Source organism: Rhea pennata, chromosome 2, assembly GCF_028389875.1.
Source record: "Rhea pennata isolate bPtePen1 chromosome 2, bPtePen1.pri, whole genome shotgun sequence".
Lineage (NCBI taxonomy): Eukaryota > Metazoa > Chordata > Aves > Rheiformes > Rheidae > Rhea > Rhea pennata.
In genome coordinates this window covers 71,400,957-71,428,782 of record NC_084664.1, presented here as the reverse complement: position 1 = coordinate 71,428,782, position 27,826 = coordinate 71,400,957, and the positions used below count along the sequence as shown (strand labels likewise).

Here is a 27,826-nt window from a genome sequence, read left to right as displayed (position 1 = left end):
AAAGCAGGGTCAGCTCTGAGGTGAGACTAGGTTGCTCAGAGCTTTATCCAGTCTGGTCTTGAAAACATCCAAGCATGGAGATTGCACAGCTTTGCTGCTCCACTGTTTGCCTGTCCTCATGGTGAGAAAGTCTTTCCTTAGATCCAGTCTATCTATAATGCGTATCAATAAAAATGAAGATCTCAGATTATATGCCACGATTTCAGTGTTTGTAAGTAGCTCATAGGTTAGATGCAGACTGACTTCCACAGCTGGTAGTGAGGCACTACCTACACCAGTCAGCAACAGTTAATAGGTGCTGGAGCTCTGTTAGTGCTCAAGTTTCTGCTTATTTGAATGCAAACTGGGTTTAAAACTTAAAACAGAGTAGAAATTTGAACCTAATGTGTTCTGAATACAATGTATTCATCCTCTATATGTTACAAGCGCAGAAGCATGCACCTGTCTCTGCTAAGTCCCAGGGAAAAAAATATGTCTCTAAATTAAAAGCTTTAGTGATTCAGCTATTAGGTAAAAGAACACAATTATTTTGAAATCAAAGGCTTCCATTTTTGAAAGACATAGCTTTATAAACCCAAATCTATGCCAGGTTTCAGGGATGTGAATCCTCATCAGATGTATGTTTTTCTAGTAATTCTGTGCTAAACAGCTAAATCTAAGTTCATATAACAAATCTCCTGTTAGAACATCTGCCCAGATAATTTAGATGCCAAGACAGCAAGTTGGCTATCATGAAGCCAATATAGTGCAATGCTCATCAAAATCTAAATTCTAAACGATGGTACTTATTCTTTTTTATACGAATGCAGGCAATAAATGGCCCCCCACCCCCTAAAAAAAAGGAGAAAAAAGGATAGGAGAATATAATTCAATATACTGTTATTTTTTCAATGAGATTGCAAGACTGAATAAAGATAATTAAATTTATCCAGCTTACTTGTATTTCTCAGGAACATTTCTTAATACTGCATGGTGTTTGATTTAAAAATAGTAGGTAACAAAATGTTATAGTGAATTTAAACTGACTGAAATCTAGATGATACAACTCAATGTGTATCTACTAAAGAGAAGTGACTGAAGAGAGAAAAGGTTTGCAAGAATTCCTGACCTAATACTATCCAATGTTTGTAACAATGACTTGAAGGAGACTATAATATCATTGTTGAAAATGAGGATAGAGGAAGCAAAAGTGGAGAATGGTAAGCAATGAGGAAGAGATATTACTTTCATAATGCAATCTACATCTTACTGTAAAATGAATATGATTTTTAGAAAATCCACATAAATTTGGCCAAACTCATAGTAGTTCATCTAAAAATAAATTTTTTTGGTTACTTTAGAGAGAGAAGGGTGGCATATAGGCAAGGCCAACTAAGATTTGATCTTTGAAAGTCAGAGCTAGCTAGACAAATTCAGTCTGTCTGTAACTTGCATATTTTACAGAGGATTGGAGAGCCTCAGGAAGGAGAGGTTCTTTCAAATTTGAATTAAAGATTGAACATTATCCTGAAAGATATATTTTAGTACAATTAATATATATTTTTTGCTTGATTAATCAATTGCAGAGTCTTGTACAGTATGTCAACTGCAGTGACAAAAACAAACACTGGAATATGAATCATGAGAAAGAAATCTATTGGAAGAAATCTATTGCAAGAGTCTTCTCAGTGACCTTGATCAAGTCCGCTCATACATGTGTCAGTCTTTCCCACCTCCACAAAAAAATTCTGATGTTTTACTCCTTAGCAAAGTAAGCTAAGAATCATAATTAAAAACTGTGTATCAAACGTGGCGAGTTATAATATTTTATAGATTAAAAAGTACCAATTAAAATTTACATGGTAAAAGTAGTATTTGATAAGCAGAGCAACAGCCAAGCAGAAAATATACCTTGTCCTTTAGAGTCTGCTTCTCAGCAGCTAAAGAGTATATAACCATCATATTACATCAGTAGCAGAAAGAATGAAAGAAACTTCAAAATACGCACAGTCTAATTCTACTGTTAATTAAATGAATTAGTAGGAGGAGGGGAATCAAACTGTAGGCAAGTCCAGAATGTGGGTTTAATAAGAAAGTGCCCTAGAGTAGTCCAATCAATCATTAATCTGGTATTTTTCTGGTTGAGACTGGAAAAAGAATTTATATCTACCAAAAAGATGTTAGTATATTTGCTAGTAATGCACCTGTGGCAGGTTTAAGAAGGTGTATTTTCTATCATCCTTTGAAATACATAAAATGAAGGTACTTTTCAACCACATCAACATCTTCAGAAACCAAAACCAGAAACCAGACATACTGCAACTAAAGGTCACCATGTACACGCAGACAGACATTAAACCTAAATGTAGCCTCTTAGGAGCAGAATCTTTGATGGGCAAAACTGAGTCCCATATATATGATGGTATTTGTTCAAGGTCACTAAGAAGACTAATGCAATGGCAAAATCAAGATGTAGGACAGTCATATTTGCATTATTGTCCAGTCACCGTTCCTGAAGAATTTGAAGCCAGTAATTAAGAAATCTTCATGCAATCAGTAAACATTTCTTCTTATTCCTTCAAAGGAAAATAAAAAATTGTGAAACCTGATTTTTAATATTTGCTTGCTTTAATATACAAGGAACTTGCACATCCTGGCAAGTAATGGCTCCCCTTCCCTAAATGTTCTATTCACTGCATATTTTTAATTCATCAACATGGACAACATTTATCTATAACTTCAAGCTAAAAAGGAAAAGCACTTTTTAAGTTAACCCATTTTTGTATTCTCCATCTGAGACACCAAGAGGTTACTTTAAATGACTGTGGGCCAGGAGAATCAATAAACCCTTTCACCTCAAATTTTACTGTAATCATTGGTGTTAGCTGTTTATTATGAGGTAATAAAATAACAAAGATACATACTATCTTTATCTTTATTATCTATATTTATCTTTATTATTTTTATATTATATGAAATAACAAAGATAAATATGTTATTGTTACAAACTGCAGGATTTTGTAGCACATAAACCTTTATAAAATGAAACAGTAACATGAGAGATTTCTGTTTCTTGTTACAGAAAGTATGTTTGGCATACAGAAGTCTGAAACACCTTTTGTGATTAAAAAGATTAAAAATATCAATGCTATTGCCTTCATATAATTCGGGTATACAGAACATAGAAGAATGGGCCACAACCACAATTATTTAATGGTTTCATAAGAGTATTATTCTTTTTCATATCGAAACTGGATAAATGTGTGATAAATGGCACTGGAGTAATAAAAAGCGTAGTGGTTATGAGACACCATGTGCCCTGAAATAACGGTAATGAGTAATGCTGAATGGCATTTGCAAACTTAAAAATACAGAGTCAAATACCTTGCATAAAACATATATAGATGCCAACAAATCAACGACCAAAGACATCTTGGGGAAAAAACAACGAGAACCAGTGCAGTCTGATTACTGTCAGTACAACTCAAACACGAAAGAAATTGCGAAGAAAATTATTTGACAATATCTGTCAATATTTGTTTGAATTCTTCAGATTTTTTTAAATTAATTTCAATTTGATTTTGACCAGTTTTGTTACACTGCTCTAAGTGAACCAAAGATATTTACATATTTACTCTTTTGAACAGAACCACAGAGAAAACATATCTCAAGCATTTGCAGAAAGAACACAGCAACTTCCACCTGGGAGAGGATGAAATGAACTGTTCCAGAAGGAGGCTGGAAAGTAATAAAAGCATGCAAAGCAATCCCTCTAAATTGTTTCTTTTAATAAATTATCTCCAACCTCTTATAAAATTAAAGACAGAAAGGGAGAAATACCCTTCTAAGGCAAGAACAAAATTTACTGACTGGTGCCTCAAATCAGTAATCTAGGAATATATTAGAAAGGAGACAAAGATTGAAGAATATAATTCATGAAGATAAATAAACGACATTACAGGTATGAACTATCACTACATAGAACATGAACATTACAATGAAGTTAAATACCTTGTCAGCAATTGGATATTAGAGCTACGCTTTCCAGTTTCCTCTTAGGAAAATGTGGCTTAGTAGAGAGCCAAAATTAGAAACTGACACTAGGTAGATCAGAAATAAACAAGCAAAGAACTACATGCAGAAGTACAAGTAGAAATTTCAGCTCTCAGACTTGCACTTGGGCCCTGTTATGACACAGGGGCTTTGACAGCCTTAAGGAACCCTTGCTCCCTTCTATTTGCAAAGATCTGTTTGGAGCTGGACTAGTTCATTTAGCATGCAAAGTGACTCCACAGAAAAACAATATCCTAATAGAACTTCAGGGTAGCTGTGGCACAGCAGCAGGAGAGAGCATGCTATTTTATGCCAGGGTCTGATATTATATCTCCCTGTCAAACTGTGGCCACAGTGCTGGTCAATGTCACTCTTCCTAACTTCTAGCTGCCTTACTCTCAAAACAAAACCCCTCAATCTTGTGCTTCCAAAGTGGAAGGTGGGGAAGCTTTGTTTTAGTAGTTCAGGGATCAGATTCTCATCAAGGAAGAAGAAAAATGTGGTGCAGTTCCCTTCTCTGCCTGAACACCAGTCTGAATACAAAACTACTGACTGTTTAGAATAAAAAACACTCTCATTCCTGCCTGCTGAACTTTGTATAGCATGTTTAAAGATCTCTCAGCCTGAAAGAGCAACACAAAAAGAAGCAGGACTCTGCAGCTTGGTAGAACAGTGATTCACTGTAGAGAGGGAAGAGACATATTTCAAGCATGCGCAACTCACTCTTCCTGGCATACTCTCCCCCCATCCCCAGTGAACACCAGACATGCTGAGTGGAAGCAGCTGATCCAGTTTTTCAGATGACCTAATCAACAGGTGTGCTACAAGTACAGATAGACAGATTGAACCCTCTAGGCAGTGTAAACAGATGATTAGTTTACTGGAGGATTCAGATGAGGTTTAGCTCAAGAGAGGTGCTCATCTGGTTAGTGCTATCAAAAACACGATGTTTCTAAAACCTTGAGGCTTAGGATATGAGGATCAATGATCAGTTTTATTTTTATTATTATTTTTAAGCTATCAGGATTTGGGATTGTTGTTCCTGAGTTCTACTTTTGTAACAAAATCCTTTTGTGGAGATAGGCTGTAGTGACAAAAAGGTTATTTTGACTTAGACTCCAGGTTCATCTTTCATCTCCTGTGACTACTCCTGAAGGCTAGTTACAACTCAGAGACAAACATTTAAAATGAAAACCGAGAAATACTGGACTTAGTTCCACTCCTTTGGAGAACCTAAACAAATCCAGATGATTAAGCTTGTCTATTAACAAGGTTATCTCCTTCACAGATCCATCTTTCAAATGCTGAATTTCTTGGTTTGCAGTATATCTACAGCATTCAGCTTAAATGTTATGTTAAGTGTCCTACTTATTTCGCATAATATCATATCCACATAATGCCACTTAATGAACTTTAGAACAGGCTAAATTATAAAAGATTTGCTCAATAAAGTTTTAATTCACTCCCAGCCATCAGGAAAGCAAATGTAATTCAGTTCATTCCTATCAATAAATAGTAACTTGAAGGCAGTATTTTGCAGAACAAGCTATACTTACCATGAGCAGCCCTTTATATGCATAGACTATTCCAAGCCAAATTGTCATGTGAGTGTTTTCACAGTGTTCCAAGATTGGACGGATGGAGATATCTCTGCCTGCAGGATCCAGCTACAAAAATAGAGGGAGAAATATTAAGATTCAAATTTCATTTGTATTCATACCTCAGAGTTATTTAAATCTGTTCTTAGTAGATTAAGGATGTGTAGAACACAGAATGAGGATGTGTAGAATCCAGCTTACAGGAAAATTGTGAGTGTTACTGTCTCATGATTCTGCAAAGGAACATAGTCAAATGCCTAACCGGAGGAAACATAGCAGGAGAATGGCCAGCATGTGAGGTCACTTTTACTAAAGACCAGAAGGGAATGGTCATTCTGTTTAACACATTCAATCACATTCATTAGCTTTAGGACATCTAATTTTTTTTGCAAGGCAAAAAGTTTGAATGCGTAGCCATGAAAATAGATGTAAAGTCATCCTTCCTTTCACCTGATATTCTTGTATCACTGGCAAATGGCTGATAAGCAATGTATGAAACATTGATGTGCTTCAAACTTTCTTTCATTAATAACCATGAGCCAAGTCAAAGATGATTTACTATGGAAACTACAGCAGTAGCTTAGAAGAGAGTATAAATCATCAAAAATATGCAACATTTAGAGCAAGTGAATATCTACCCAAATTTAATACTACTGAAGCTTTATAGCTCTCTATTTATTTTTAAAAGGTTATTGCATAAAAGTACAGAATCAAGAGGACTTCCAGACTTGTTTGTTATGAGAGAAGAGAGAAGTTGTAATTAATACTCAGAGTAATCTGCAAGAACCTTTGTTTTTTGTACAATAGGAAAAAAAACACAAAGAGCAAGCAAATTTTGGCTAATATATTGCCTGCAATTAGAATATGTACAAGGGTATATATTAAAATATATCGTTAAAATACTTTTTAATGGCGTACATTGTGTGAGAGTACAAGGTACTTCTTAAAATGTGTGATTCTGCAGAATACTCCTTTTGGTTATTAAGAGCTGTGCATAGTAGTATTCTGTTTTGCCTTAGAGGGTATACTGAAAGCTATTAATTTCTACTTTAAAACACTAGATTTGACCTTCATCTAAAATACAGTCAACCCAGACTTAACTTTCTGCACCTAGCTGTCCCAGTAGGCCTTGTAATTTCCCTTTGTGACAAATAAGATCTGTAAAAATCTCTCATGCAGAATAATAACAATTATTACATGAGCTAAGAAAAAAATCACATTTTCATCAACTGAAACGTAGAATTACATGTCTTTAGAGAGACTTGAATAATTTTCTAGAGCTTTTTCTTGCTGCTTATGATACTGGTATGAATTTTACTACAGATTTCAGTAGTCACACGATTAAGCCACAGCTATGTTTCTTCCATCAGTCTTCTTGGATGTAAGACCTTGCTCCTGATCAAACATAGTGTAAGAAAAATAATGCAGCAAATACAGAGAAGGACATTAAAAAAAAATCATCTGCTGTACAGTCACACATACTGCTTTATATTTGCCTGGAAAGCAACGTAGTAACTTTCCTTGCATATCTTGCAGTAGACAATACAATAACATTTGTAACCTTGTCTTATCTGAGATGTCTGTAGAAACTCTGAATAGGAGAATGAAAAATAAAGTGCCATTACAACATCTAAGACGCTATGACTGTTTGTCTGGGTATCAGTAAAACTACCTCATTCTCCTGATCAATGACAAAAGTCCAGTGCTAAAATTTATATGCACTGGAACAGACCCTTTCAAATCAAAAATAAACTCTACTATGTTCAACTTTGCTGTTGACTAGTAAGAACTAAAGTTCACATGACAAATCTTTCAAATATAGTTCTAAGTATATAAATGCACTTGAACCTGCCCTCTAGATTCATTTTTCTGAAATTCTAAATTATACCTGAGTCTACTGTAAAGATTTTTTTTTCTATCTTTGAGTTACACTAGGCCAATAGTTGTATTCTTCAGCGATGGAAATTCCATAAAATTTAAGCCTGTGTCATTAGAATGCCCTTTTTTCCACACTGAGGAGTCATTACAGGACTGTCACTTCATTTCCCTGACTTCCTTTCTTCCATATACTCCCTCTGTTTCAATTTCATACTTTTGTGAAAGGAGAAGACTTACAAATTATGTAAACTTTCACTTTGTGTAATGGATTATGGCATATACTTCATTTCTCTTGTTCCTGGATTGAAGCCTCCACTCACACTTGGACTGAAGTGTTCCACCACTCTTAGACCCACTGTGAGTAACTGGGATTGTTCCTTGTTTTGAAAAGTATTACTGAAATGCTGAACTCCTTTTTGGTAAATGGCAGATTACCTTTTAATATTCATTACGTGGATATTATCAAATGTAAATTTTCTTCAAAATTTGAAAGCATATGTGCATTCATTACTCAAAACTAAGAAACCCAGGCAAAAAAACAATGATATGGAAAACATGGTAACTGGTTTTGAAATCCTATAAAAGAGAAAGGAGTCACATCTTTTTTTTAATAGGAAGGTTGCCAGATTATATAAGGCAAAGATAGTTTTTAAAATACATTTAATAAATAAAACTGAGTATTCAGGTCTTCCATGTGAGATCTTGTGCTCCAGTGGGAGCAGGAAGAAGGCCAATCTTGATTACAGCATCAGAGAAATTCTCATGGGATAGTATTTCTTTCAAAGCATTTTCCAGATTCACAAGGTGATAGAATTTTTAATGATATTTTCCTGAATATTTGTGCAAGTTAAGTGTTGGCTTGAACAGGTATCAGTAAGTTTACAGTGAACTGATTTTTCCAATTAGTTGTTACTACTGCAAAATGACATTCCTATTTTACAGCTTTTAATTTGCCATTTTGTTTCTTTACTGATTTCACATGAATTAACCAATCATAGCAAAAAGCTGGGTTAAAAAAATAGTATTTTTGATGTCAAAATAATTTTTTAAAACTCTACAATTACAACTGAATAGAGCACTTTCCTGACCTCTCTAATCATCCACCATTTGTGCATTTTGTTTCTGCTTTATAGAGAATAACAATATAAATGTTGACATGATTATACACATACTGGAAACTTACCCTCTCTTTTTACAGAAAACAGTCTAAATACTCTTCAGATGTCATTCTCAAAAAACTGAGGTCCTTCTACCTTCTGATTTGGCTGAAGTTTCCCTACCTTTTCAGAAACCTAATAAGGTTTCTGACATCAGCAACAATTTGTGGAGCATTTTTGACAGTTAAAAAAACAGTTTAATCTGTTCACTTCATACAAAAATTGTGTGTTGCCTCCAGTAACTTTCTTGCTTTACATCACATCTGCTGTATCTAGAAAGAAACTTTCAACCAATAAAAACATTACCCACAAATGATTATACCTCCTTTCTCTGCATGTTCAAATTATTATTGTGTTTTTATTTCCACTGCTCTTTAGCCTGTTGGTAGGCTGGCAGATCCAATTCTGATGGCATAAAATGCAAGAATGGTTTAGGAGAATACTGTCAGTGGGAAGAATAAAGCTTAAGTACATCTGGAAACAGCAGGGAAATTTGCAAGGGAGTCTAGAACAGGGGACAATGGTAGAGACCGTGGAGTGTCTTGCACATTCCTACACCATATCAAAAATAATTGAGTAATAATGGGAATCTTGTTTCCTTTACGTATCTCTGGATTGTGTCAACAGAACTACAGAATGTGGCTTTCCAGAACGGCCTTTGGTAGGAAATCAGAAAAGTCAGTTCAAGTGCTGTTTTAATGAAACAATTAGCTTCAATTCCTTTAAGAATCTGGCTCCACTTGAGAAAACACGTATGCAGTATGCTTTCCTTATCTTAGGCAATGGTGTGGCAGTTTAGGGCAAGCCCTCCTGAGGCACTTGTGCCATCTGGGCATGTTGTGTTTTGAGCCATATAAAGGCAGCTCATGATTCATTTTTTACCTCTATAACTAGAAATTTCTTTATCGCTGTTGTGCCTTTCTTATTGCTAGTTCATCTTTAGGTTCAGATAGGTCTTAACAGTATTTGCTCCATGAGGCATTTAATCCAGCAAAAATATTTCCAGTCTTATTGTGCCACCACACAGCATCCAAGAGGCCTTGGCCTTCCTAGCATACTCCTCTTACACAATCATTTTTTCAGATTCTGTTGCAAATACAGTAGATAATCTTTATTTACAGAGTTCTAGTATTCCTCTGTAACATAACTCACAGTTCGGGAATCTCAACAAGCTTTCTAAGTGTGTATATTGTAGATTTCCCATGCAACTTTCTGTCATTTCTGCAGTTGCGGTTCCTTCCATCAGTGAGAAAATTAGAATACTAGGCTTTAGCCTATACAAAGATAAATATGAAACATGAGGTGGATGGTTGCAGCTTCTGTTCACTAGGTTTAAAATAAACGGGGCAGTTCCCATAGTGTGGGAAAATATGGGACCATACTTTTCTGTCACACTGGTCTTCATATATCATCCCACTGGCTGTTTTATCTTCCCTTTAAATGGCTAGTTGGCGTAATGACTGTATACTATCACTGTTCTGCAGCATGAACTTTGGCATTTTAAATTTGGTACACTTAACAGTCATATGGAGCCCAAATGTTATTCCTTATCTGAAAACCCAAACTTCACTAAATTAGAAGATTACTTTTACTTATTTTTTACATCCATATTTTTGCAAGGATAAGTAAGGCTAGCTTTTACTATAAATTCTGTAATAAATTATATATACTTGAGCTTTGTAATTGACCTTCCTATGCCAAAATGCATGTGGAAATATGTCCCACAGAAGGATTTAAACAGCTTTTATATGAGGCATATTGTAGCCATGCTCTCAATTATATAGGAAAAGAGAAAGGCAAGAAATAGAGACTATCTACTTTTCAATTACTTAATAATTTGAGGATATATTTAGTGAAAAAAAACTCCACTGTGAGAAAGGGATTTGTTAGGAAATGGGTCCCTTTGTTTCATATATTTTTACAATGCAATGTCATAGCCTCCATGAATGCAAAATAACAAATGCATTACTTAGTTGGAGTAGCTCATGCAGAATATCTTCTGATTAAAATTTTGGTAAGCAAACTAGAATGAAAGAATGTTTATCTTTGTTCACATCTGAGCTTGAGTTCAGATACATTATGAAACATATCAGATATTACATAGTAACTCAGATGAATACAAAATTGTTATTGGATTCTTGCAGTCCAATGATCTATATAATTTCTCCTCAATATTAACCGAGAGTTCCAGTCATTTCTGTAATAGTCTAATGATCCAGGATAGAGACTGGCTGATGATTTTTTCTTCAAGTATTTTTCTTCAATTTGGAGTAATGAAATAGAAATTTAGCTTTTAATAGATGAATATGAAACTATTTCCTGTAGTATAAAGGGTGTTTTCCCAGTACAGGAATACAGGATTCTATCAATAAAAACATGCTTTAAGATAAATAACTGCCCTTTCACTTGGCAGCTCCATGGTTCATGCATGAGAAATGAGGAACACTAAGCTTGTGATCTCAGGAGAAGGGAAGTGCTAGGTTCTGAGCAACTACAATGTCCCTTGCAGCGAACATACATGCTCAGTTCTCTCTCTTACAATGCCCCAAGAAGAAAATGATTTCCGGATTTGAACTTGTTTATTCAAAGTGTTTAAATCTGATAAGTTTGCAATCAGATGTAATTTATATTTGTTTAAAAATGTTTACACTTGAGGGCTATGAATAACTTGAAAAGATTGATAACTTTGATAAGATTGTGTGCTATATCAATTCCCAGTTGCATAATAACATTTCTTATAAGGATCAAAAGATAAGGAATGTTACTTGTTCAAACTTTTCTGTAACCTGGGGTGGAAGACAAAATTTATGCTTAATAAAATCATTACAACTACTCCAGTTTCCAATCTGTTGATTTACTGAATTTGTACTGTGTCAGTGATCATGGCACTATCAGACAGGGAGACATTACTTCAGAAGTAGAGGAAGCAGAGTTTTTCTCAGTATTTTTTCCAGTGAATTTCCAACTAGAATTTTCTAATTAGAAATTTCTAATTAGAAATTTGCTGGAAAAAATTTTGAAGAAAATTCTACTCTCTTTGAATCTTTTTTTGTGTGTGTGGAAAAGGATCACTTTCAATAAATGTTATGTTATGCCTTGAAATTAAGTTGAAAACAAGTTTTATAATTCTTTACAATGCCCCCTCTGCAAAGTTATTTAAGATCAAAATGTGTATTTTTTAGATTGTGGTTAACTTTCAAAATAACATTTAATTATACGAATTATAAATAAATTACTGGCATTCCAAGTTTAACCAAGATAAATCTTTTTCTTTGACTCTGTTTCATGAAAGTTTTAGAAACTTCAAATTTATGCTAGTTTGTAACAGAAAAATAAGGAGGCTATTTAATCCATTTAATCCCATCTCTTGGCTAAGTAGGATACTTGTTGGAAGTATATCAGCAACCTATTTGCGTTAGGAAAGCTTGCTATTGTGCAATGAGGAGCAGGGAGAGGGGGTTAAATGTGGAGCAGACTTAATTTGGAACTCCTTTATTCCCAGTACCCTTGTCAAACACTTAATCTTATCTGAAAGAAATATTTTAGATATTTCAAAAATGTTAATGAACTAGGCTAACCATTGCTATTCAGTTCCACAGTGCTGATGAGTAAGGCAGAAATTTAATATAATTTTAAACTGTAACTCCAGTGCTTCAACTTAGGAGGGAACTTCTAAGTATTGTATTAGACAACAGTCAGCCCTTGGTCCAGTGTGCCCATTTATTCCAAAGCCACATCACTGTCATCCCCATAGAGCCCTCCAAAGGATTTACATAAACCTGTGGGGTGTAACATGTTTCAGGGCTCGAGGGTTTTCATATGGAATCTGAATACACACTCCTCTACCCCTGTGAAGTGGACTAAAGGGCATCATTAGCCCTTTATTGCAGAATGATTACAGGCTAATTTCTGTTTCTTTCTTTTTTTTTTTTTTGTTCAGTCACTCCACCAATAACTTGGACTTATGCTTTATTTTAATTCATAAAAACTTTAAAAGTTAAAATCTTCCAACAGTTCAGAAGAAATCCTGTTTATCCTGTAATTTCCAAATCTTCATTGCAAGTAGTTTTTAAGCATTGCACACACATGTGACTAACTCTGTAATCCTTGGCTAGTTAGAAATCATCACATAATGAAATCACATTTGATGGAATTCCAAAATGTATATCTCTATTTTATATCTGGCTTTTTTTTTTTTTTAATTTGGTTTCCTAAAAAGATTAAAAAAAAAGATTCACTGCATAAGCCAAGGAAAAGACTCATAACATGTTTTGGGGCTTCAAGGATGTTGCTTCACAGATTCTTCCAGAAATGTGCACTACTTCATATACGCTTCTCAGACTGAGGAAGTATATTCTTCCCTCCTCTTCTGTGAGGCAACCCAGGATCCTGGCTGATAAGCTGGACTTGAAGTTTCTTTTAGGATTTTTCTCTTCCTAATTAGATTTCCTGCTATGCTGGAGGCTGTTAGCCACTCTTCTTGATGGCTGGTGCAATCAAATACCTCCTTACTTACAATAATAGAAACAGACAGTGTTAATGTGGAAGTATGGCAAAAGAAAAATGTTAAAATAAAAATGCAGTGTGCTGCCACAGACAAATCTTTACAAGGGCCCTGAGATGAACCAAGGGCTCTTTTCACAGAGAATTTACTGGAAAGTAGGGTTTGAACTGTGAGGAAATGACTCACTGCTCTTTGTACTATCCTCTGAAAAACAGAACACAGCATAGTTTCTATAAATAAGCTGGATTTGAACCGAAGAGCAACCAGAATCAATCATCAACTGCTCTTCCCAACAAGAATGGCTTTCAGGAAGTAAATTCTGTGTAGCCATTTAGGCCAAGAAGGGCAATAACATTGCCTCTATCATTGTCTTACATTTTATTTTCAGTGCTATCATTTCTTTCACTTATAGATTCTGATAATAATTATTACTACCATTATTTGTATTGCAGTGGTGATAAAAATAAACTGCCACTATCTTCATGTAGGAAGTGAAAATCCCTTTCCCAAGAGCTAACCCTTTAAGAATGCATATATATGAAGTGAGGGAGAAGAGAAAAAGCATACAATAAGGTTGTATGACGTTTTCTGGGGTAAATATCAAGTGAGACCATTGTGCCCTTATGCAGGTACTGATAAATTATTATTTTCTGGGCTGTGACAAGTATAAAGAATTATTTCACATCATGAGAGAAATTTTATTCTCATTTATTCTTTTATCTTCTCCAAAATGGGTAGGAGATGTTCCAATGTTCCATCAGTCTACTACTAGAGCATTTCGCTGCTAGTTTTATGACTGTGCTAAACACAATTCAGAGATAACTGCAGGAAGTGGAAGTATTTCCAGTGTTTTAAAAAATTTTTATAAATTCTTTGATTCATAAATTCTAACACCAGCATACCAAGTATCGTCTCATAATAACATCTCAGTAGTGGTATATGCACCACAATAGTGGTATGCACCTATACCTCTCAGAAAATCTTTCTAGAATTAGCAATTTCTCCTTCACAAAAGTTGGTCTGTCTAAAAGGTATTAGCTATTTCTTGTTGACAATCAACTGTAAGGTGCAGAAGTATACTCATAATATACATAAAAACATTTTTCTCTCAATTTTTTCTCTCACCTTGCAATGTTAGTAATGTCTAGAGCATAAACATTTTTACATACCCAATCAAGTACACTGAAATATTTTGATTATTTCAAAATGCTTCATTTGGTTTTGACCTTTTAAAACTATTAGCCTTATTTACTATGTTAACTGTATTTTGAAATTAAAAGCCAGCTTGAATTAAAAGGAGATTTTCCTTATTTAATAAAGGTTAACAAGATCATTTCAGCACTTTTCAACCAAAATAATTCAACATGAAGAAATTTAGAGACCATCTTTTTCTTATGAGTACACTAGTATAATGACAAATTGATGTTTTCTGAAAAAAATGCCTCAGTAAAGAATGTTATTAACCATAAGTTTGTTAACCTTTTCTGAGGTAGTAAATCTGGTTTCCTTCTTCTGGCAGAGCTCTCCCACTATTGCAAAAATACCATATTCTCTGTCAGCTATAAGGCTTCATTCTTAGTCTGCTGGAGGACGCCAGTTCCTGGAAAACCTATCTGAGATTTGAGGTTCCTTTTACATTTACATAATTTTACTAGTTTAACAATGCTGGTTTATGGACTTGATAAAATACTTCTGAAGCTTCACATTTAACAGCTTTCTGAATTTGGAAAGATCGAACAGAACACACTATGTCAGTCAGGGTGCCATATAAATAATTAAAACCACTACAACAGTAAAGATCAAGATTTCCCTGTTTAAACATTCAGACATCACAGTAGCTCCATTTACCATAGCTTCAAACCAGGAGATAATTTTTGGCAAGTTAGAAATCATGGTTCTATGCTCTTTGGGGGAGTCAGTACATTTCAAACAAACAAACAAAAAAAAAAAACTTGTCCTATAAATTTGACCAATATTATACCATTAAAGATTATATGAGTAGAAATTTTACCATGTTGAAATGAATACTATTTGTTTACCTACCATTCTCCCAATCTACACCTCAAATTCTATTAATGATGATTTTCTCTTTCTCTGTTTATTTCAGATTATATTCAGAAAACAAAACAAAAAACACACAGATATTTTCTTTAAGTAAAATTATTTGGACATCTTATTGTATACATGAAACTTCAGATGCCACAGAATTTCTTTCATCTTTCGTTCTGTAGAGTTGTTAAATATATAGAGAGAGGTTACGTTAGTTTAAAAGATATTCAAAAGATAAGCCTCAAACCTATTCACTGAATATTTCTGTTAATTTGATTGGAATAGTTGACATGAGTAAGAACCAACAGTTACGCTAAGCAACCTTGAAAGTTATATGTCCTAAAACACAAAGAGAATATCAGTTATGGAGATTTTTTCATTATATCTACAAATAGCAGTGTTGCTCCTTCTGTTGCAGTTATTCAGAGTAAATAGTTATGGGAATTCTTTCTTTTTCTCAGTTCAGTAACTTTAATCAATTTTTTTTTCTTAAATAATTTATCCTCTTTCATCAGCTGTCAAACTAGATTTCACTCAACACAACCCTACCAAACACTTTAAAAGTTACAAGTCCTTTGCTCCAGTATTAAATAGAAGATTTTTCAGCCGGTAAGAAAACAAAACAAGGTGAAATAAAACTTATTAATTATAAAATCTATCACACCCTTCTATAGAATTTTTCTTTACACTATTATGCTCCATATCTTTGGTTAGCTCTTGAAGCATGTTTGCAATATACATAGTACAAGCAGATGATTCTGAACCTCCTCTATCTTCACAAAATCACAGAATCACAGAATGGGTAAGGTTGGAAGGGACCTCTGGAGATCATCTAGTTCAACCCCGCTGGTCAAGAAGGGTCACCTAGAGCATGTTAGACAGGATCACAACTAGGTGGGTTTTGAATATCTCAAAGGAGATTTCACAGCCTCTCTGGGCAACCTGTTCCCGTGCTCTGTCACTCTCACAGGAAAGAAATTCCTCCTCATATTCAGGCAGAATTCCTGTGTCTCAGCTTGTGCCTGTTGCCTTTTGTCCTGTCACATGGCACCACTGAAAAGAGTCTGGCCCCTCCCCTTGGCACCCTCCCTTCTTATATGTCTTATAGACATTGATAAGATCCCCCCTCAGCCTTCTCTTCTCCAAGCTAAACAGGCCCGGCTCTCACAGCCTTTCCTCAGATGGAAGATGCTCCAGTCTCTTAATCATTCTGTAGCCCTATGCTAGAATCTCTTCAGTAGTTCCATGACTCTCTTGTACTGGGGAGCCCAGTACTGGACGCAGTATTCCAGATGTGGCTTTGCCAGTAGAGGGGCAGGATCACCTCCCTCAACGTGCTGGCAACATTCTTCCTAATGCACCCCAGGATACCACTGGCCTTCCTGGACACAAGGGCACATTGCTGGCTCAAGGTCAACTTGTTGTCCACCAGCACTCCCAGGTCGTTCTCTGCAGAGCTGCTTCCCAGTAGGTCAGACCCAAGCCTGTACTGGTGCAAGGGGTTATTCCTCCCTAGATGAAGGACCCTGTACATGCCCTTGTTGAACTTCAGAAAGTTTCTCTCTGCCCAGCCCTCCAGGTCTCTCTGAATGGCAGAACAGCCCTCAGGTACATCAGCCACTCCTCCCAGCTTGGTATCACCAGCAAACTTGCTGAGGAGGCACTCTGTCCTCTCATCCAGGTCATTGATGAAGAAGTTGAACAAGACTGGAGTCAGTACTGACCCCTGAGGTACACCAGTAGTTTCTGGGCTCCAGCTAGACTTTGCACTACTGACCACAACTCTAAGCAAGTTCTCAGCCAGTTCTCAGTCCACCTCATTGTCTGCTCATCTAACCCACGCTTCCTGAGCTTGCCTAGGAGGGTGTTATGGGAGACATTGTCTCCCATAACACTACAAAGCAGCATCTCCCAATGCTCATTGACTTCAATGGCTTGCTGAATTCAATGAAGACATCCACTGCTCTCTCCTCATTTACCCAGATAGTCATTCCATCATAGAAGGCTCTCAGGTTGGTTAAGCAAGATTTCCCCTTGGTAAAGCCATGCTGACTACTCCTGATCACCTTCTTTTCCTTCACATGCAACTCCACCGTGTGGTATTGTGTTTCCGTACAGTAGTGTCAAATGTAGTTCACTGTACAAATTTGCTTATTTATATGACTCAGTGTCTTCTTATATTAAAAGATGTAGACAAGAAAAATGGCTTATTTCCATACTAAGGAATTATAAGAAGAATTGATCCATAACTGTTCTCCAATCTATTTTCATATTTTACTATAACTAAATACACATTGTATTTCTCTAGCTGTACTTTCTGTCTTTTCTCATGTGAAATTTAAATTGTCTCATTAAATACAATTTTTCTTACCTGAAAATATTTTTTCCTGGTATAGGTGTACCTGGAGTCAATTTAAAAGAATGTTTTTTTTCAGGATCCAGTACTAGCAGCCAAGTCTGTAATCTTGACTGGTTTTGAATAATTTATTTAGATGGATTGTTTCTGAGTGAAAATGTTTCCATCACCCTTTGTACACCTTTTTGTCTGTTTTTTAAAAAGTAGATGTACTTAGGGATTTTACTACGGCTCCCATTACTTTTTTAGGAATGCCTGCTACATAATTCTATTTTAAGAGATGAGTATGTGCAATTCTACACTACAGCTGACATAAAAGCACTCAAAACCTTTCTCTCAGCACAGCCCTTGACAACTCTCATTTACAGCTAAGCTTTTGATTTGAGATCAAGGCATTGAAAAGAAATGGTTAGTGTATCACTGCCTTTGGTCTTTCATAATATTTTTACTGCTCACTGACAGACGGACAAAGAATCAGACAACCACAGACAGATGGGCAATATCATCACTAAAGCAGAAAGGCTTCAGTTCAGAAGGTAGAGATTTCTGAATGGTAACAGCTGGTATCAGCTAAGTTTGGCATTATCATTCACCTCCTTTGCAGTTTCCCACCTGCTGCCACTAGCCTGTCACACATTTCAGGACGTTTTCCTTTTTGAGCTATAGGAACAATTATTATGCACTCTGACATGACTTTAGGAGAATGAGGAGTGGCAATCTTATGGTGCTTTTGTACGGGACTGAGTGTGGCAATACTAGAGGACTTCTTTGAAGCAAGACCAGCCTGAATAAGCTGGTGAGATTCAGCAGCACCTAGATAGCCTCAGGAAATAAGCTTTACTAATGTGCTTTGGGAAGGAGAAGAAGATGCAGAATGTTCTGCTACGAAGTTCTTACTTGATCTTCCCCAAAGTAAACACATACTGAGAATCTCTGGAGCAGTTAAAGTCAAGTGATCTGGTTTGGCAAGGTTAGACATGTTATTTCCTCTGCTGGAAGAAGTTTTCATTACCTATGAGAAACTGAAGCTTGAGCTTGCATTCACAACTTGTCTGAGACTTGAAGAAGTGTCAGTGGTGACAGTTCTTGAGGTCTTGATCTCTTACAGAGCAGAGCAGACATTTGATACATTGGTCTGAAGATGAAATATGACCCTTACAGATATGTCAAGGATGAAATGAAAACTTGGAAGATACACTGAGGTCTGAAGGAGCAAGGAAAATATGCATACCTTCAGAAAACTCAAACATCAGGGCATTTCACTGCATCAGGGCATTTCATCCTCTCATGATTCTTACTACTCATTCTTTGCTGGTGCTCACAAATATGTTGCCTCCCACATGCCAAATTCTAATTCCCAGCATAAGTTGAGTAAAAGAATAATACCTGATCACAAGTCTATTTTGTCAAATGTATTTCCATAGAAAATTCTCTCCTATATAAAAAAAATCTCAGAACATGCTACTTCCACCAACATTTGTTTATTTAACATACAACATTATATTTTAGAAGTAATCATCTCAAAGGTTCCATTTCCACTAAGAAATTTTCTGCATATTTGGTTTTCATGTCTAAAATTAATCTACAATTGTTTTACTTCAAAAATCTGAGCCTTTTATACAGTAGCATATTTTTCTACCAAATTTTCATATTTCAGTTTTTTTATAGAATCATACATGCCTATGTGTTATTCTTGAATAGTCTTTACTACATATGTTGGGACCTGAATCTCATTATTTCAAAATTATGATGATTTTCACCATCTTTTTAATTGTTTCTAAAGTATTCTTTCTTAAATTTAATATTATCACATTTATATTTTCTGTGATTCTTCTCACATGATGTTCAGGTTGTTATTAGTGTAATTTGTTGCTTAATAAGTTTTATTTCAAAACAATTTCCATGGAATATTTAGAACACATCTGAGAAGAACCTTTCTTCTCATGCTCAAGGAGTAGATAACATTGTGAAGAACTGAGGACAGAATAAAGAGAGCGGGGCTCTAGGGAGAGTGGAGCTCTCCACTGAGCTGAAGAGGAGAGTGGGGCTGTCAAACCTAAGGAAGCAGTTAAGATACCAGATCTGAATGAAAAATATACCTATTTGGACAGTAAAAAAAAATAATGTATTCAAGGTGCTATGAAGAACAAACATGGACATAATCAGAATAGTAAGAGTCAGAATCAAAAATGGTATCCAGCTGTCAGTTTTCTTCTAGTTGAATTTTAATATTTTTTCCCCTCAAGATATGTATTATTTCAGGTTTTCCTTTGTATTTAGAAAACATTTCAGTTTTGTGTTACCAATAATTTTCACAAATTATTCCCTCTTTTAGGTTATAAAATATTTAGTATGAACAGACTCAACACCAATTTTATATGTAGTTCCCTATTAAAACATATAAACTAAGGACAGAAAATTATTTTGATTGCCCAATCAATACTTTTCTGACTAAATAAATTTATTGTAACAATATTAACAAATTCATATTGACTTTTGATGAACGTATAGAAAAGTGATTTTTCTTTTTGAAATATGTTTGTGTAAATAAATTTGTACTTGCATGGCAATAAAGCTAGATTCTCACAATCACCTGGACAGTATTTTATGAATATGGCAGGTGTTTAATCCAACAAATTAAACAATGCATATTGTTAGAAGACTACAAAATTCATCTCTACAGCAATCAGAAACTATTATAATCTTCTAGAAATAGGAATTCCTATCCAGGCAAAATATAAAGCGCATTATTTTGACTATGCCTTAACAAAAATCAAAGTATCAGCTTGAAAAAAAAGATCACATTCTGTGTTCCCATACAGGGAAGAGTCAGGGAAGCACATCTGACAGTTATTCATAGACTAGTTTATTTTCTATTGAGCAGTGCTAGGATAGCAGGGGGATGAATAAATGTAAAAATTTGAGCAGGCTGTGAATTATCTAACCTGTTAAAACTCCAAGAGTTATGTATTACATACAGTGAATAATGGTATGGTTGATGTGCATACAGTTCACAGATTAGAATATCTTCATATCAATTGCTCATGTAAAAACTTTACCACCCAAGTAAAGTTGGTTCAAAATACTCAGATTATTATCTCCCCCCACCAAAAAAAAAAAAAAATCCTTATCTTAAATTTCTGTAATAGTCATGCCTTTGTCTGGAATTATTTTTAGTGGGAAAAGTTAACTGAACCCATTTCTTAAGGGTTAATTTATGCTAGCCTTCCTCAATGAAATAGTACCACATTCCACAAATAATTCCTACTTCAGTAATTAGGACAATAGGCAGAATAAAGTATAGCCACAAATTAATAAGGATATCTGAATCTAGCACTACACAAGCATATGGTCCACATTACCTAATTTGCATGCTAAACAACAACAGCTTCCTCAATACACTTTTATCCATATTCACTGTATAAATATATTCTTTTGAATTAAAAAGTGTACTCTGATAATGCAGTCTTATAGTTTAGTTTCTATTCCCAGCACTTTCTCACAAATGTGATTTATGATACTTTCTTTAACAGGCTTGATGTTTGTCAAAATACTCTCAAAAGAAGCCAGTAACATTTGGCACTATGGCTAAAATTGTTTGCCTGAACCATTGGTTAGAAAGACACAGCACATAAAGAATACAGACTGAAATGAAATCCATCAGGTACCACTCACTGCTTCCGGATATCTTTTCCGGATATTTTACTTGAAGGAGAATTAATATAAATGTATGTCTAAAATTTCCTGATCAAACATCTATCTTTATAACTTACTGGCATGTCCTGGAATAGAATCTGAGCTATCTGCATATTGGAATGGCTATCTTCAAGCTTTAGTTCTCCAATATTATCTAAACAAATCAGTAAAAATAGAAATAATAAATACATAGATATAGAATGCGTTTTTTCATTCAGCCATGATGATAAAGACACCCATCTGTACTAAACAAAGTTTTAAAAGGGCTATAAAAGACAGGCAGGTGCAAACTGAATTAACAGATGAACAACTTCTGTGCATCTGGACCATGAGAAACAAACAGGCAGTGATGTTACTGAAGTTATGTGAATGTCCAGCAGCATCAGTTTGACTTTATCAAGGAGTGCAAATGGATGTGTTTGCTGTATGCACAGACAAGTGCAGTTCAGAATATATTATGACTTTGGATCCAGTAGCCTTATGTAAAAATCTGCTGCTGCAGTCATTCATTCTTTTCATCCAGCCTCAAAGTCAAGGAGATTATCTATATTAGGTAAAACACTGCTCCCTCAAAGTGCATGGGAATCTTATTTTTCACTTTAATGGAGTCAAGATTCCACCTCTGGTCATTATTATAGCTTTCAAGCATGAAAACAATTCTTCAGCTGCAATTACTTTAAATTAATGTCTATATCACTTCTTGGTGCAGATATACTTATTGAAAGAATGTTGCAGGACTAATACAACGTGTCACATTAATCTCAGAAAAAGGTGCTGGGGATTGTGAGGAGCAGAGCTATATGAAAGAGTGCTGCATATAGGAAAGTTCTTGAGGATCTAGACTACAGTTATTGATTTTATAAACTTCACTGACTGTTTAAAATATTAATTGTGTCTGTCAGGGAACAACAGGAGTGCATTGCCCCATAAGGAAGGAGAACCAGGAGCTCAGCATGACAACAAAGTAGGTAACCAAAAGCCCCAATTGATGCCATGTCCATAGTGATGAGGCAGGTCTGAGGTCAAGTCAAGATGCCTACCAAAAGGGGTAGCTCTGCAAATCAAAGGGCTGAGGACATGACATTCACATTAGATATTTTGTGGAGGTGGGGGTGTTTCCTCTGGCCTTGTTTTAGTCTGGTTTTGTGGACTGAACACCCATAAGTGAGTGAAACACTTTAGGGACACTTGTGGAGCATGTATTCTTCTTTTATTTCACTGAAGAGGAGCCTAATTCTTGTACTCATCTCTGAGAATCATTTACACCAGAAGTGTATTCCCAAATTAAAACCCTGACATAGACAGACACAAGGCTCCCTGGGGAGGGAAGACACGTCATACCATAAATCAAGACCTAGTTTAAACTGAATAATTTGCATAATCAAATGCATGTGTTCATGTGTCTATAGCTTCAAATGACATTTCTTAGGCAGGGATTTTTTTTTAAAGAAGAAATTAAGATTTAACAAACAACATTATGAAGATTCAAAGTTCCTCTCTTTATTTGCATTAAAATGCTGAACCAGGTGCAAAACAGAAAGACAAACCAGCTTATAAAGGCCGCCATTCAATCATGTGGAGATTCAGAATGTTTCCAGAATTTGCAGTCTTCAGACTGATTAGACATTTGCCATGACAGAAACCTGAATGTTTTCTTTTACTAAACCATCACTCTAGATCCTTCTTTAACTTATGTCAGAACCCTGACAGCACTTACAGCAGAACAGCATTAACATACAGCCTTTTTAACTATATAACAAAAATGCTTGGCAGATAGATATCCCCTGATGTCTGAATGATCACAGCATTCTCCCCTCTGGCCTTGGAAAAACTTTCTTGACTCATTTATACTTATTCGGAACATCTGAAGAATTCAGTTCCTGCTCAGACTTCCAGTCAAATCACTCTTCTATAATGCATCTATTGACTGCTTCCCTTTCTTCACTCCACTAAGACAAACAACTTATCTTTGCCTTTAGGGCCCTTCATGGCTGATCACCCTATCTGTGATCTACATATGCAAACTTCTATAGAAGTCTGATGTATATAGACTCTGATGGATATATATTGCTGGCCACATACTATTTCATTTCCCTGCCATTATCCTCTCACTAGTCATGTTCAGCTCTTACAATTAGCCTATAAGTTCTTGCTCATCAGTCACTGTTGCATTTGTACAGTATCTGGTAAAGTAAGCCTGATTTCTGAGAGTAGCTCCTGTGTGCTATAATACAAACAACTAGTCATTTTTGATAGCTAGACATGTCCCACTCAGCCAGATACTTGTGATACTGTAGTATGCAGGAAAGTCCATGCATGTGCAACAAATCCAAGATTTACTGAGGATAATGGGTAGGACCATCATGTGACCAGAGAGAATCCATAGTGTGGGATCTTCCCCTTCAAGTGTATACAGCTTACACAGTCAAAAATCTGAGCGCCTAGTAAAAACCATTGCTCACAATGACTCCATCTTACTCCCATAAGCCTGTCTTGTGAGGTAACTGGCTCTTTATTTTTGGAGTAACGTGCAAATTGCATACTTTCAAATACTGGATGTATGTCAAATCTATAGCACATGGAGGGTGAGGGTAAGGGAGCGGAAAAATGCCCAGGGTGCTTCTTGTCTTATTCTCCTTATTGATTTTCTGCAGAGTATTTGTAGTTCACTGAACAGAACATTGAAAGGACACCATTCTGTCAAGCTAATCACATATTCCAACTTCAAATAATCATGGAATGTTTGAGGTTGGAATGTACCTCTGGAGGTCATTTCGCACAATCCCCCTGCTCCAAGCATGGTCAACTAGGGTTATCTGCATATCACCATCTTCCCTAGCAATATTCAGCATCAGGACCTTTCTAGAAGGAATTTTACAGTTAGCTTGTCTGCCCAAAGCTGGCCAAGTTTTAATGCTGCGGTAAGAGAGCTGGTGGTGATTAACTGAGACTCAGTTTTTTTCTCTGGCTTACCCTGAAGTTTGCATACAAACACTTGAGCAGAAGTACATCTACAGTCAAGTATGGGCTTTGCTTTGTACTCAAAATGAAGTGTAGACATGCCTATGTAATTTTCCATGCAATGATCTTTAGACAAAATGCCATGTCTTATCTTCTGTTAAGTTCATGTACATGGATTTTCCCCTAATATATGTCCCAAATTCCTGAAGTACTGAATAAATTGAAAAATTATGAACGCTTTACGTTTAATCCAAACATTGCCATAGCAACAGCTAGATTTCAGAATGTTTTCCTTTTCTTCCAAGATACAGAATATATTCTTTTCAGAACAATTTCCCAGGTTGTGTTTAAGCCCCATTCATATGACATTTTACAATTCAATTTTCAGTTAAAATTACCATACCATCTACTAGAAGCAAGACTTTTAACAAATAGCTTGACTTATATAATGACTTCTTCCATCTCACTCTGTGTTTAAACAAGTAGTTCTGCAGCAAATGGATTCAATGTAGACTGATTGCTTAGAATCAGTTTTTGTGATTGATTGATGTTGGGGTTTAATAGGGTGCAAATATCCCTGGCATTCGTGGACATATCCCCTGTTTATAACTTCCTTCCTTTCACACAGTGAAAATGAGAATTAAACAGCCCGGTTGCTGTGATGTGTGAGAACACATCAGAAAATCCAGCAAAGCAGTAACATTGCCCTTGTAGAATGGGGCAATCTAGCTTATGGGAGGCAGAGCAACAGGCAGTTCTTTATTCAAGATATGTAGGGAAATGGATGTCTGAAAGAAGACTGTAACAGTAAGACCACAGCAAACTGGTATTAATTGCTCACATGCATCCAGGGCTCCCCAAACTGAATGTGAATTAAGACCGCTTAACTTCAAAGCTCCTAAAAAGCATCTGTGTTTTGAAATATAAACTTGTTATGTTACAATGCTGGCCTCCAAATCATTTAAAAAATACCTATTGAGTATATAATAAGGAAGGAAATAAGCTGCAATAGAAGCTAAGAAACTACTAAAAATGTGTGATTTCAGCTGTCCACCCATAAATAGGTCAGACACCACACTGGGACAAAGTTTAGAGAAGAAATTTCTTAACCAATTAAATTGCCTTAACCAATATCTAGCTCTGAGTACTGAGAAGCAGACATGAATCCCAGGTAAAAAAGTGGTATAAGTTAAAATGAAATTAGACTTTATTATTTTAAACTATATAAGCTACATAAATTAACAATAAAATAACCAAAGGTTGTAACTGATCTAATTATTTTAATTCTCAGTTCTAAAGCTAGACACAGCAGTTCATTTTAGCAATAACTACAGTAGAACCTTAAAATAATAACATCTGAAAAACAAATCCTATTTATCTCTTTCATAAAACAATAAAACTGTCCTAAATACAGCCATTAGAATGTGAAGAGCAAATGGCTACACAGACATAGCAATAAGAAGCTAGATTTACAAAAGAGACAGAGTTCTGGGTTTAGAAGTACATATCTGTCTTTCTGACATCCTATCCCACTGTAAGACACACCTTGTGGAGGGGAAGGGGAGGAGTCCTTTCTTTCTTCCCTTCCCCCATCTTAACTCTTAACTATGTCTCTACAGGGACATAGGTGAGATAAGTTTCAAACTTTCTTCTATCAAACTTGAACCAATATCTCCTACTGAAATACTCTAACTACTGGAGCACAGCAGTATTTAAGGCCTCCTACACAAAGAAAGAATGTGAGGCAAACTGCCATCTCCTTTTGTACCTATACCTTGCTGTAAAGCAGTCAATTGAAGGATAAGAGAAGGAGAAAGAAGGAATCTCAAAACCTAATTTAGACTTGTGAATTCTATTAATTGGTGTATTTACTTGAAATTTCCCCTAGTTCTTAGTGGGATTAAGGATTGGTGAAAGAAATGGGAGGAAGGAAGAAGGCTAACCAACTGCAGGGAGTGAAGATTAGGAAGATGAGAAATTTTGAGATGGTGTGCTGGAATGCAATAATGCTGGTGTCTCTAATCCTCTCCTAATTTTGTTATAACATTTTATGTGTAGCACAGAAAGCAGTCCTACCAGCTATTTTGCTGGCTTTAGGAAGCAGGAAAGCAAGTTCAAAGTGTGATAGAAGATCAGGTAAATTTCTTGACACATCATAGTATGACTCAAATGACCAAAAAGGTAATAAAATAAAGAGGCACCATGAAGATCAACACTTTGAATAGCAGTCAACTGATATCTTTTCATATTTTTAATAGAATTATGTTATAAATTATTAATTAATAGAATTTAACAGAATTATTTTAATGGAATTATGGCCAGTGCCTGTTTGTGACCAGGAAACAAATAACTTCTAAATAGAGTAGTGCTATCATGCATTCATATACAAGTCACTTTTTAAAAGGATGATAATGGGAAGACCCCTATGTAAATATATAGTTTGTTTCCTGAGAAAGAATAAAGCTTCTGTAACTGATTCTGACGTTAAGTCCTTTATATTGTAATATTTCTCACATATGGAAAACATTTGATTAGAAGTAAGCTGTGTGTGGCAGGATACGAAACTGCTGAACTACCTGCATCACCATTCAGTTGACTGGAAAAAAAGAGGAAAAACATACACTTTTGATAGGAATTTTAAAAGGATGACAAAAATTATGACCAGGACATTTTAATATTCATCCTGTTATAAAGTGATGGAAAATAGTATATTTTTTTTAGTCTCCCTAGAGCGTGAAGAAATCATATCATAAAATAGATCTTTTATAAAAATAAATATCTCTTTTGTTGAAATTTTCCTATCCTAGCCCTAGCAGCAGAGTGCATCCAATATATTTGGAAGCAAGGAATTATCGTCCCATTTTAGAGATATGGAACTGAGAAAGTGAAAGATTAAATGAGTTGTCCAAAGTCACATAGGCAGTAACTACACTCCAGTGGACTTCAGATGTAATCCTAAATTAATAATTTAGTTTTCAGACCATCATGCCAATCTACTACCCTGACTATCAATAACTATGATGGCACTTGTACTGAAAATCATAAGATCCCATCTGTACCTTGTTGCAAAACACTTATCAATGGCATAAATATCAATCATTGACTTAATATCAGAGAAAAAATGGTAAGAAGTGAATCTGCAACTTAACACCTTGATATCTAAAGTTCTTCTGAGAACTAGAGAAAAAAAGTGAACGAACTACCCAGAAATGACATGATAACATACAAGTGGCATAAAAGTCTGCTCTGGTAACAGACTTACTTCCTTTACATAAAGAAAAGCTTTTTTGCTGCTAGTAAAGGGCATCTAACTGAATTTAGGTGGATTTAATAGGACATTACAGAAAAGTCAGATGTTCTGTACTGCTGCTGCAATTTTAAAGTTGTGCTCAGCTTCCACAGACAGTTGGAATCTGCACCTTAGGATACAATTTCTTTGAAAGCATTTACATTTCTTTTTATTTGCTGTATTTGAACTGTATCACAGCAAAGAAAAGAGAACCCACACCTTAGATAAGACCAACAGTCCAGTTAGCCAGTATCTTTCTTCCAGAGATGCTTTGTAAAGCAAAGCAAAAATTCCTTGCTGGACAAC

At 35.5% G+C, this 27,826-nt stretch overlaps 1 protein-coding gene across 1 annotated transcript in view; it reads right to left on the bottom strand.

Moving 5' to 3' along the window:
- Positions 1-27,826, bottom strand: part of GABBR2 (gamma-aminobutyric acid type B receptor subunit 2) — a 431,294-nt gene that overhangs the window by 28,216 nt on the left and 375,252 nt on the right. Inside the window, exon 14 of the mRNA XM_062567958.1 lies at positions 5,589-5,699. Coding sequence (XP_062423942.1) covers positions 5,589-5,699 — 111 coding nt within the window. The remainder of the gene's footprint in view (positions 1-5,588; positions 5,700-27,826) is intronic.